Consider the following 12915-nt stretch of genomic DNA (forward strand, 5'->3'; position numbering starts at 1 on the left):
AGTGAACAACAGGCTGAATAAGTGTACGTTATATGAGGCATAAATAACCAACCGAGAAGGTGCCTGGTATGTTAACGTAACATATTAAGGTAAGAGTCATTCAAATAACTATAACATATAGAACATGCTACGTTTACCAAACAATCTGTCACTCCTAATCGCTAAATCCCATGAAATCTTATACGTCTAGTCTCTTACGTGAATGTGCTAAATAATATTTTACGGTAATGTGTTAATAATTCACACATAAGTCGCTCCTGAGTATAAGTCGCACCCCCGGCCAAACTATGAAAAAAACTGCGACTTATAGTCCGAAAAATACGGTACATATTTTCCATCGAAATTAGCCTTCTGTTGTATTCACATTTGACATGTAAGCATCGCAAAAATATTATTTACATTGTGACCCATATCAATATCAATTGATATGTGTTTTCACCATATCGCCCTGCTCTAATTCAAATTCATCTCCACAGATGTGCTGTTGATTAGAGCCTCATTAAAATGGAACTATCACAGTGCTGCCCTTTGATATCAGGTGGCCTTTGTGCTATAGCATGAGAAAGCCCATCTCAAACTACCCATTACTTGCACTTATTTCTTTTTTTGTTCAACTTTTTCCGACCCCCACGTCACCGTTCTAAATAAATAGTCCTGACACGGAATGGGGGAGACGAGTCAACCTGGTAAATGTGGCTGGGAAATGACAGCAAACCATCTTTAGTGCAAGCGACTAACACTTTTTGGAGCACATTCCTGAAAGTGGTCTCCATGATGGTCCTGTCATATAAAATTTAGCAGTAGAGCCTTAAAAACAGCAAAGCGCTCCTGTCATATTTATGATTTTGGATCGTTTTTTTGCAGTAGTTCCTGAAAAACTGCATTTATAAAACAACTAGAGCAGTGGTTCTTAACCTTGTTGGAGGTACCGAACCCCACCAGTTTCATATGCGCATTTACCGAACCCTTCTTTAGTGAAAAATAAAATGTTTTTTTTTTTTAATTCAAGACAAAGTTATATGTTTATGGGGAACATATTCTAAATAACAAAGACTTAATTTAGAGTTATTTGGTTAGGGTTTGGGTTAGGGTTATAATAAGGCCATGCCGAATAAGGCATTAATAAGTACTTAATAATGACTAGTTAAGAGCCAATATGTTACTAATTTGCATGTTAATAAGCAACTAATTAATGGTGAATATGTTCCCAATACTAAAGTGTTACCATGTTTTATTACTGGTGCACAAAATGAACCGTGCATGAACATCACCTTGTTCAAACAACAAAACCAACACAGTGCATAAACTCACAACAAATTACACACCTGCAAATCAGTCAAATGTTGCCGTATCCGTAATACGCCGATAGGGAGAAGTTTGTATTTACACGATGAGTCGGGTGTGTCTTGACCTCTGCCGAACCCCTGAGGCCGACTCACCGAACCCCTAGGGTTCCATCGAACCCAGGTTAAGAACCACTGATCTAGAGGTTGATCTTTTGCCGTTTGTAATATAAACAGTGGCACTCTTGTTATACTGTATATAGGGCAGACCTGGGCAAATTAAGGTCTGTGGGCCGAATGCAGCCCGTTAAGCTTTTTAATCTGGCCCGCCGGACATTCCCAAATAATTTTTTTACATCTTTAAGATGGAAACTAGCTGCCATTATGGTGTGTAGTGATGTTTTCAAATGACCGTAAGTCTTGAACTATACAAAGTACCGTATTTTTCGGAGTATAAGTCGCTCCGGAGTATAAATCGCAGGGGCCGAAAATGCATAATAAAGAAGGGAAATAACATATATAAGTCGCTCCGGAGTATAAGTTGCATTTTTTTGGGGAAATTTATTTAATAAAAGCCAAAACCAAGAATAGACATTTGAAAGGCAATTTAAAATAAATAAAGAATAGTGAACAGGCTGAATAAGTGTACGTTATATGAGGCATAAATAACCAACTGAGAAGGTGCCTGGTATGTTAACGTAACATATTATGGTAAGAGTCATTCAAATAACTATAACATATAGAACATGCTATACGTTTACCAAACAATCTGTCACTCCTAATCGCTAAATCCCATGAAATCTTATACATCTAGTCTCTTACGTGAATGAGCTAAATAATATTTGATATTTTACGGTAATGTGTTAATAATTTCACACATAAGTCGTTCCTGCGTATAAGTCGCACCAAAACTATGAAAAAAACTGTGATTTATAGTCCGAAAAATACGGTATTTCAATGGTTAGAATCTGTGTTTTTGCATGATATATTAGTTACTATGGTAATCTAATTAGTTACTATGGTAATCTAAATCACAGCAGCTCAGACGGGGCACCAAGCAGTGTGGGTGGGGAGCGTTTCCACAGAGTGTTTCCAGGGCGGCCAGCCTGAAATGCAGGTGTCAGAGACAGACGCGGAAGGAGATTTTTACAACAAAGTTCTAAAGCTTAGTGATATCTCAGATAGTAGGTGTTTTTTTTCCTTTACCCTTCACATTCATATTTCGCTGTGTTTGTTGCATTTTTGTTGATCGAGAGGGTGTGTGGCGTTCATATGTTGTCAATATTCAGTGTTTTATCGTTCATAGTTAATATTTGTAAATCCCACATTCTTTATTTTCATGTACATTCTGGGTGGCTCATTCAGTAAAAAAAATGTCAAATTCCATTTTTTAAGGCGGTCTGTCATAACGTTTTTAGCATTCAATCAAATATTATTGTGAGGTTTTGTATTAGTGTTCCTAAAAATCAGATATACCGGCCCCCAGACACATTTTTTTTCTCTAAATTTAACCCCTCCCCCACGAATCAAAATAATTGCCCAAGCCTGATGATATAGGGCAGGGGTCACCAACGCGGTGCCCGCGGGCACCAGGTAGCCCGTAAGGACCAGATGAGTAGCCCGCTGGCCTGTTCTAAAAATAGCTCAGATAGCAGCACTTACCAGTGAGCTGCCTCTATTTTTAAAATTGTATTTATTTACTAGCAAGCTGGTCTCGCTTTGCCCGACATTTTTAATTCCAAGAGAGACAAAACTCAAATAGAATTTGAAAATCCAAGAAAATATTTTAAAGACTTGGTCTTCACTTGTTTAAATAAATTCATACATTTTTTTACTTTGCTTCTTATAACTTTCAGAAAGACAATTTTAGAGAAAAAATACAACCTTTAAAATGATTTTAGGATTTTTAAACACATATACCTTTTGACCTTTTAAATTCCTTCCTCTTCTTTCCTGACAATTTCAATCAATGTTCAAGTAAATTTATTTTTTTATTGTAAAGAATAATAAATACATTTTAATTTAATTCTTCATTTTAGCTTCTGTTTTTTCGACAAAGAATATTTGTGAAATATTTCTTCAAACGTATTATGATTAAAATTATCTAGAAAATCTGTAGAATCAAATTTAAATCTTATTTCAGAGTCTTTTGAATTTCTTTTTAAAAAATTTGGTCTGGAAAATCTAGAAGAAATAATTATTTGTCTTTGTTAGAAATATAGCTTGGTCCAATGTGTTATATATTCTAACAAAGTGCAGATTGGATTTTAACCTATTTAAAACATGTCATCAAAATTCTAAAATTAATCTTAATCAGGAAAAATTACTAATGATGTTCTATAAAAAAATTTTTTAATTTTTTCAAAAATATTCGAATTAGCTAGTTTTTCTCTTCTTTTTTTCGGTTGAATTTTGAATTTCAAAGAGTCGAAATTGAACATAAACTATGTTTCAAAATTTAATTGTCATTTTTTTTGTGTGTTTTCTCCTCTTTTAAACCGTTCAATTAAGTGTAGATATCATTAATTATTAATAATAACATAGAGTTAAAGGTAAATTGAGCAAATTGGCTATTTCTGGCAAATTATTTAAGTGTGGATCAAACTGGTAGCCCTTCGCATTAATCACTACCCAAGAAGTAGCTCTTGCTTTCAAAAAGGTTGGTGACCCCTGATATAGGGTCTTTGGCTTGACAGAGGAGCTGTCCTGTCATATAGATGATCTTTGACTTGCTTTTTTGCATGCTGTCAGTCAAAGAAGGTCTTTTGTTTGCAAAAGTGTCCCATTATAATCAAGTACAATGGAGCAAAAACAGGAAGTAGAAAGCTATCACAGTAAACTGACAGCATAAGATCTGAGAGTGGCCGTCGTGGTGCGGTGCGGCGTATCCACGCAGCTCGCCTCGACAACTTCCCCGCTGACACGCCATGTAACATGTCTTGCAGTAATAGACATACAAGCGTTCGAGCGCCTCCTGGGCTCCTGTAAAGAGATCATGAAGAGGAACATCGCCCACTACGAGGAGCAACTGGTGGCCCTGTTCGGCTCCAGCATGGACCTGAGAGACTGAGCCTCCCACTCCACCCTCCGTGCCTTCAATTACACACACACACACACACACACACACACACACACACACACACACACACACTAGACGACATACAGGGGCAACTCACCATAAGCTTTACCCAGATCGTCCAAACACCATTAGAAATTGTAGTTATTCCACGTGTAAATGAGTACATCATCATTTCAGTGAGCTTTAGACCATAAAATTGTGTTGTTCCACGACAGCCTCAAGCTTTCAGTATGAGACACACACACACACACACACACACACACCATTTAATAAACACATCATGCTTTGTAAGACAGTCTTCACAGCTCTTACGTTGCCTCAGCCAAGGACACTTACACACACACACACACACACACACACACACACACTCAGTGGGGTACACGTCAGAAACACACACCACATTTGCAAAAAGTCATTCTTGTACAATGGAGCTGACAAACTAAAGAAAAAAAAAAAAACTGAGGAAAATGCAAAAAAAATAGAAGTTTAACAAAACAAAAGTTTTAGAAACATTTTATGAAGATTCAAAACAGGAGCTTTGATAAAATATTTAAATAAGAAAAAAAAAAGTGTTTTCCCTTCGGGAGGCCGAGGTGAGGACACTCCACTGCTTTCTCGACTGTCGTTGATTGAGTTGAGTTAGTTCTGGTGATTATTGCAGTACCACAGAAGAAGAAGAAGAAGCAGTCAAAAACAATAACATCCTCCATTTCTGGGACTTTGCTATTCTACTGTTGACGTCCAACTTCATTGTATTGAATTAATTATTAATGTATTGCTATTCTATATTCATGTATTATTTTTTTTGTTTTATTTTGACTCGATAAATTTCACCCCTCATCTCCATTGAAAAAATGTAAAAACCAACAAAATCTAATAAACATATTAGTGCTTATTTCTTGATTAACCTACAATGATTTGTCCTGGATCAAAAAAAAAAAAAGTACAAAAAAATACAAATAAAGCAAACATTTTGTTAAAACATGACTCATTGATATTTTTGAATCCAAGTGGTTGTGAGTTGATTGTTCTGTTTGTATAAGAATGAGGTGGACCAGGATCATTCTCTGCCTCTTCCGATCTTGAAATATCATTTTGGCAGAGGTTCCCAAAAACTACAGGATGCTCCTGTCATTGAAATATATTCGACAATTGCTTTTCAGTCTGTCCTTGAATAAAAACAGAAAAATTGCTCTTGTTGTATAGAGGATCTACATTAGTAATCAGTTTAATGGATTTTAAAAGGAACTTTTTCAATTAAAAACAAGGGGGAAAATTATATAATGAAAAAATGTCTATTTGTAGCAGCACACGCCTGGTCATACAGAACATCTTTGTCCGGTGTAAACATTTTAATCTGGAAATACTTTATTAATGTTTATATAGGACATTTGGTAAGGTCGGGCATTGGCCTTGTGTTGACATATCAATCAATCAATCAAAGTGTATTTATATAGCCCTTAATCACAAGTGTCTCAAAGGGCTGCTCAGATCCCACATCAGGGCAAGAAAAAACTCAACCCAATGGGAGGACAATGAGAAACCTTGGGGAGGACTGCAGACGTGGGGACCCCCACTCCTGGGCGACTGGTGCAATGGATGTCGAGTGGATCTAGTTAATAGTGTGTGAGTCCAGTCCATAGTGGATCCAACATAATAGTGAGAGTCTAGTCCATAGTGGATCGAACATAATAGTGTGAGAGTCCAGTCCATAGTGGATCTAGCATAATAGTGAGAGTCCAGTCCATAGTGGATCTAACATAATAGTGTGAGTCCAGTCCATAGTGGATCTAACATAATAGTGTGAGAGTTCAGTCCATAGTGGATCTAACATAATAGTGTGAGAGTCCAGTCCATATTGGATCTTACATAATAGTGTGAGAGTCCAGTCCATATTGGATTGAGTATAATAGTGTGAGAGTCCAGTTCATAGTGGATCTAACATAATAGTGTGAGAGTCCAGTCCATAGTGGATCTAAAATAATAGTGTGAGAGTCCAGTCCATAGTGGATCTAACATAATAGTATGAGAGTCCAGTCCATATTGGATTGAGCATAATAGTGAGAGAGTCCAGTCCATAGTGGATCTAACATAATAGTGAGACAGTCTAGTCCATAGTGGATCTAACATAATAGTGTGAGAGTCCAGTCCATAGTGGATCTAACATAATAGTGTGAGAGTCCAGGCAATAGTGGATCTAAAATAATAGTGTAAGAGTCCAGTCCATAGTGGATCTAACATAATAGTGAGAGTCCAGTCCATAGTGGATCTAACATAATAGTGAGAGTCCAGTCCATAGTGGATCTAACATAATAGTGTGAGAGTCCAGTCCATAGTGGATCTAACATAATAGTGAGAGTCCAGTCCATAGTGGATCTAACATAATAGTGAGAGTCCAGTCCATAGTGGATCTAACATAATAGGGAGAGTCCAGTCCATAGTGGATCTAACATAATAGTGAGAGAGTCCAGTCCATAGTGCGGCCAGCAGGGGATCATCTTGAGTGGAGACCAGTCAGCAGCACAGAGACTTCCCCAACTGATGCACAGGAGTGGTCCACCCCGGGTCCCGACTTTGAACAGCCAGCACATCATCTGCGGTCACCTTATAACCTCTCTACGCAGGAAAGGGGGGCAGAGCAGAAAAAGAGACGGCAGATCAACTGGTCTAAAAAGGGAGGTCTACTTAAAGGCTAGAGTATACAAATGAGTTTTAAGATGGGACTTAAATGTTTCTACTGAGGTAGCATCTCTAACTGTTACAGGAATAGTCATTAAAATGATACTAAATGCAGAATAGTCAAGGGAGAAGTACATATTTGTTTTAGTGTAACAATTTCAAAGCATCTTAGGCGTAATGTATAAAAACAAACATCCCCAGTATTTGTATGTTTTTGTACAGTAGGCAGCCCACTCTACTGTATTTCTCCAGTTATCAGCATAGGTGCAATACCACTCCTATGCGCATAGTGGCGGGCGTGGGTCGCGCTATCTGGAAGCTCCTCAACCAAATGTTGCCCTGTTAGGAAGTGCGGCGCATGTTGCCAGAAAGCCTGATCCTGGACCAGCTGTCGACCAGCAGTGAACAGCCGTAGACCGAGTAAAGCCAACTGGAGATCGGTTGTCAAGAGGTCCCAATTGTTTCGGCGAGACTAAAGAATGTATGTAACCTTAATTCGGTGAGAAACGCCGTGTTTTGTTGCTTACACAAAGGTGAATTTGTACATTAAACCTCTTTGCATGCGTCAAAGCGAAGCTACGGTAGCAAAGGGACACTTTCATACTGAAAGTTAGCATAGCTAGCTAGCATATGATAGACATTTTATAAGTAGAGACAGCATTGGCTGGTCTGACGCGAGAAATTGGGCCGCCATCTTGAAGTGGTGATGAGGAGCCGGCGAGCAGCCTAAACTGACATTTGACAGGTAGAAAACAAAGATGGTGTTCAGCGTTTTCCTGCTCAAATGAGCGGACTGTTGAAAATAGGAATCGGGGGATGACTTTTCACAAGTAAGGTTTAACATTAACGTACTATTTGTTGTATTTTGCGAAAAGAATATTACCACAGAGTTGAGAAAGAGCAAATATCTTCAATAGTACTGAAATCGTAGCCGCTAGCAAACAAGAGTTTGACCATAATATAATTGCTTGTCAATGAAATTAATTAAATTCAAAAATGTCATATTTGAATAACAAAGTTGAAATAAATGATGAAGATAAAGATTGTAAAAAGTTAGGACCACAGTCCAGATTGTGTAGGGGGGTAAATATATGTTAGCTAACTAGACAATCAGATGGACAGTGGCTATACAGCAGGGGTCACCAACGCGGTGCCCGCGGGCACCAGGTAGCCCGTAAGGACCAGATGAGTAGCCCGCTGGCCTGTTCTAAAAATAGCTCAAATAGCAGCACTTACCAGTGAGCTGCCTCTATTTTTTAAATTGTATTTATTTACTAGCAAGCTGGTCTCGCTTTGCCCAACATTTTTAATTCTAAGAGAGACAAAACTCAAATAGAATTTCAAAGAAGGAAATATTTTAAAGACTTGGTCTTCACTTGTTTAAATAATATTCATTAATTGTTTTACTTTGCTTCTTGTAACTTTCAGAAAGACAATTTTAGAGAAAAAATACAACCTTAAAAATGATTTTAGGATTTTTAAACACATATACCTTTTTACCTTTTAAATTCCTTCCTCTTCTTTCCTGACAATTTAAATCAATGTTCAAGTAAATTTATTTTTTTTATTGTAAAGAATAATAAATATATTTTAATTTAATTCTTCATTTTAGCTTCTGTTTTTTCGACGAAGAATATTTGTGAAATATTTCTTCAAATGTATTATGATTAAAATTCAAAAAAATTATTCTGGCAAATCTAGAAAATCTGTAGAATCAAATTTAAATCTTATTTCAAAGTCTTTTGAATTTCTTTTAAAATTTTTGTTCTGGAAAATCTAGAAGAAATAATGATTTGTCTTTGTTAGAAATATAGCTTGGTCCAATTTGTTATATATTCTAACAAAGTGCAGATTGGATTGTAACCTATTTAAAACATGTCATCAAAATTCTAAAATGTATCTTAATCAGGAAAAATTACTAATGATGTTCCATAAATTCTTTTTGTTAATTTTTTCAAAAAGATTAAAATTAGCTAGTTTTTCTCTTCTTTTTTTCGGTTGAATTTTGAATTTTAAAGAGGTCGAAATTGAAGATAAACTATGTTTCAAAATTTAATTGTCATTTTTGTTCGTGTTTTCTCCTCTTTTAAACCATTCAATTAAGTGTAAATATCATTCATTATTAATAATAACATAGAGTTAAAGGTAAATTGAGCAAATTGGCTGTTTCTGGCAATTTATTTAAGTGTGTATCAAACTGGTAGCCCTTCGCATTAATCACTACCCAAGAAGTAGCTCTTGCTTTCAAAAAGGTTGGTGACCCCTGATATACAGCATTATACAAGTCTAAATTTAGTCAAGCATTTCCAACCCAATTTTGTGTAGCCCACCTTCGAGAAATGTGTGGAACTTTTATCCTAAGCGACATACATAACAAAATACATATAAAACAATCACTGTGAACATTATTTAAGGGAAGAATGTAATACAAAATATCAATACAAAGTGTCAAGACAGAATAAACTCTCTGCTGAAGCAGCAACAGAAAACAGTCTATAGGTCCCTAAAATATATAGATATCTAATGTATTCATACATTGTTTATGTAGGATGTACGCATGTATATATAACCCAGTGGTTCTTAACCTTGTTGGAGGTACCGAACCCCACCAGTTTCATATGCGCATTCACCGAACCCTTTAGTAAAAAATAAAAAATAAAAAATTCAAGACAAAGTTATATGTTTTTGGTAACACTTTAGTATGGGGAACATATTCAAAGTAACAAAGACTTAATTTAGAGTTTTTTGGACACTACGGGAACATATTCTAAGTAACAAAGACTTAATTTAGAGTTATTTGGTTAGGTTTAGAGGGTTAGGGTTATAATAAGGCCATGCCGAATAAGGCATTAATAAGTACTTAATAATGACTAGTTAAGAGCCGATATGTTACTAATTTGCATGTTAATAAGCAACTAATTAATGGTGAATATGTTCCCCATACTAAAGTGTTACCATGTTTTATTACTGGTGCACAAAATGAACCGTGCATGAACATCACCTTGTTCAAACAACAAAACCAACACAGTGCATAAACTCACAAGAAATTACACACCTGCAAATCAGTGTGACTTCTGCTGTTGTTGTATCCGTAATACGCCGATAGGGAGAAGTTTTTATTTACACGATGAGTCGGGTGTGTTTTGACCTCCGCCGAACCCCTGACCCCGACTCACCGAACCCCTAGGGTTCCATCGAACCTAGGTTAAGAACCACTGATATAACTTTATCATATTGTTTCTTGAACTTGAAGATAGCTGACCGTTTTTTTCCCCCTTCTCTGGGATTATATTCCCAGTTTTGATCTCGGACGTCTGGTCACTAATAGCATATAAGAATATTCTAATACTGTTAAGCAAACTATGACTAGTAAAACATGTGTCCTTTATCATAGCTACACGTATGACCAAAAAAGCGTGTGAAAATCAGTGGTATTCAGTGACGTAAAATGAATTAATTGGGCTGACAGTTCACTGCTCCTGCCAAATGAATTGCACTGAGTGGAGCGGATCACCACTCCAAGATGGCGGCCCCGCGTCTCGTCAGCGCCAGTCGGCAGTAGCGCTCGATGCTGCGTACCCTTATAAGGTGTCTATGCTTTTTTTCCTTTTACATCACTTCCTGTGTTAATAGACGCCAAAGAGGAGCAAATAAACGATGTATTGTTACGGAATAACTAGTGTAGAAGTATTACTAGCCTTAATAGTTGGTGAAATTCACTCTTTATTGATACATTTTCGACCCTTTTAACCAACAAACCTGTAGTGCTCCTGTGTTGTAACGCTTCTTGTTAACCGCTAGATGGAGACATAGTAACAGTATATTGCAGGGTTTCTGTGATGCATTGCCACTTATTTTACAAATGCACACCTTAAAGTCGGGATGTATGTTTGAATATCGGGTTCAGAAAGTGTTTTTATGACATTAAATCTGACTGGGGTTGAACCCTGATCACCACAGGTCCGAGTCTGGAACGCCGCTGATGCAAGATGACCTAAACGTGGATCTGAGTTCCCAGGCAGTCTTTGACAGTGTTGACAAGACGGGAAAAAATTGTGTACCAGCAGGGAAAAGCCGCGTTACTCCCATCCACTTGCGTCCGGATCTACTGGTTCCCTGCGCAGACCTGGTCAACTCCGAGTGGAAGAGGAGCCAAGCCGCCCGCGTTCACTCCCTGCAGAAATCCTGCCCGGATTTCCCCGTCTGCCTGCTGCTGCTCCTGCAGGGTCCGCAAGAGGCCGAGAGGCTGCTCGGACACGCCCGCCTCTCAAGGGTTGTCGGCCACGACCACAGCCTGTTTGTGGAGTCGGTGGTGGTGTCCAAGGCGGAGCGAGGGAAGGGCTACGGCCGAACTCTGATGGAGGAAACCGAGTTGTACGCCAGGAGCCGAGGCTTCAAGCGCCTGTGTTTGACCACTCACGATAAGCAGCGCTTCTACGCCCGCCTGGGCTACACGCTGTCCACGCCCGTGCAGAGCGCGGGCGCCATGGCGTCGTTTGTTCCCATGGAGACCCTGCTCAGGTTCTCCGGGGTACCAAACGGAGGGGTTAGCGTGCAGAAACAAAGGGATGCTCAAGTCCAAAAGAGGACTCCGCCTCCAGCTCCGCCTCCACCTCCTATCTCCTTCATCCCTCCCCTGCCATCAGAAGCATCACCTGTGGTTCAGTCCCTCACAGAAACCCCTCACAGAGACGCGAAGGGGATGTCCATTTTCTGGATGCACAAAGACCTGTGAAGGACACTTTGGGAGGAAGGAAATTATCGTAAACCCTCAAAAAGGAAGAAATAGCACTATAGCGGGTTTTTTTAAGTGCTGTACATCCATCTTGTAGTGTGTACACCAGGGGTGGGCAATTAATTTTTACCGGGGGCCGCATGAGCTACCCGAGCACTGCTGGAGGGCCACATCGACAATATTTCAATTAAATTTTGCTCAATATTATTTTTGATATATACCGTAAGATAAATAATAATAATAATAATTAATAATAATAGTAATACTTCAACATAGTGTGTGTAACAGCATTCCATGACTAATATAAATAAATTAACATTAATAATAAATGACAGTAAAATAAGCACACGTATGACTGAGGAGTCATAGTGTAACTTTGTGTGGTGTTTGAGTTGTCCGACTTTTTGTGTGGCCATAAACGCACCAGTGGTTTAGTGCTATGCGTGTTGGTGACAGATGACAAGTTGGTTTTGGCCTGGTTTGTACGGCAGAAAATGACTAGTTTTTCGAGATAGAATTGTTTTACTCATGTTTTTGGTGTGGTTATGTCCGAATATAAACAGTTTTGCTCAATAAAGTGATCGATATAATTCCTGTCCTCGAAGCATCTCGATAGACGTTACAATAATTGAACGGTGTTCAATTGAACGGTGTTGACGAACACCGTTAGGGCCGCTTGTTGTCACTGTCACTCAAAGTTGCATTGCAAAATTACATAGAATAAATATGTTTATTTTGTTTAGAATTCAGATGGGATTTGATTTGGTGCGCGGCATATATTTGCTGCGCGCAGCAGACGCTTGAGCAGTGCACAATTGGGCAGGCGCGCACCTTAGAGGGGACGTTGCTTTGCAGTTCATGTCTTGTTGGAAACACGCCATTCCTCATCAACTTTTCTCTTTTTAGCGTCTCGGGTGTAAACCGTGCATCACTTGTCGCTGCATGTGCACCTTCACTCACAGGTTACACACGGACACACGCCCTTAAATAATACTTTTCAAAATAAAAGCAGCACAGTTGTATTGCGCGCAGGACATAGATGTTTTTTCAACTTTATTTTGTAATTGCAGCTGTTCACATTCACTCACAATCACGCATACGTCCACACGGAAGTAATACAAATAACGATTTTCAAAACA

At 38.4% G+C, this 12915-nt stretch overlaps 2 protein-coding genes across 5 annotated transcripts in view; both read left to right on the forward strand.

The window, feature by feature from the left end:
- Positions 1-5349, forward strand: part of prkar2aa (protein kinase, cAMP-dependent, regulatory, type II, alpha A) — a 112725-nt gene extending 107376 nt beyond the window's left edge. For both annotated transcript variants that reach the window (XM_062054608.1, XM_062054607.1), the window contains one exon: positions 4229-5349. In XM_062054608.1, coding sequence (XP_061910592.1) covers positions 4229-4353 — 125 coding nt within the window. In that variant the 3' untranslated portion in view covers positions 4354-5349. The remainder of the gene's footprint in view (positions 1-4228) is intronic.
- Positions 5350-7368: 2019 nt separating this feature from the next.
- Positions 7369-12155, forward strand: LOC133653209 (N-alpha-acetyltransferase 80). Of its 3 annotated transcripts, none has more exons than XM_062052273.1 (2): positions 7369-7574; positions 11002-12155. In XM_062052273.1, the coding sequence occupies exon 2, from the start codon at positions 11024-11026 to the stop codon at positions 11774-11776; it is 753 nt and encodes a 250-aa protein (XP_061908257.1). In that variant the 5' UTR covers positions 7369-7574; positions 11002-11023; the 3' UTR covers positions 11777-12155. The 3 variants fall into 3 exon arrangements, with proteins under 3 accessions (XP_061908257.1, XP_061908256.1, XP_061908255.1); XM_062052272.1 differs by having other exon boundaries at positions 7369-7522; XM_062052271.1 differs by having other exon boundaries at positions 7369-7540; positions 11002-12154.
- Positions 12156-12915: the final 760 nt, after the last annotated feature.

The sequence above is a fragment of the Entelurus aequoreus genome, linkage group LG07 (assembly GCF_033978785.1).
Source record: "Entelurus aequoreus isolate RoL-2023_Sb linkage group LG07, RoL_Eaeq_v1.1, whole genome shotgun sequence".
Classification (NCBI taxonomy): Eukaryota; Metazoa; Chordata; class Actinopteri; order Syngnathiformes; family Syngnathidae; genus Entelurus; species Entelurus aequoreus.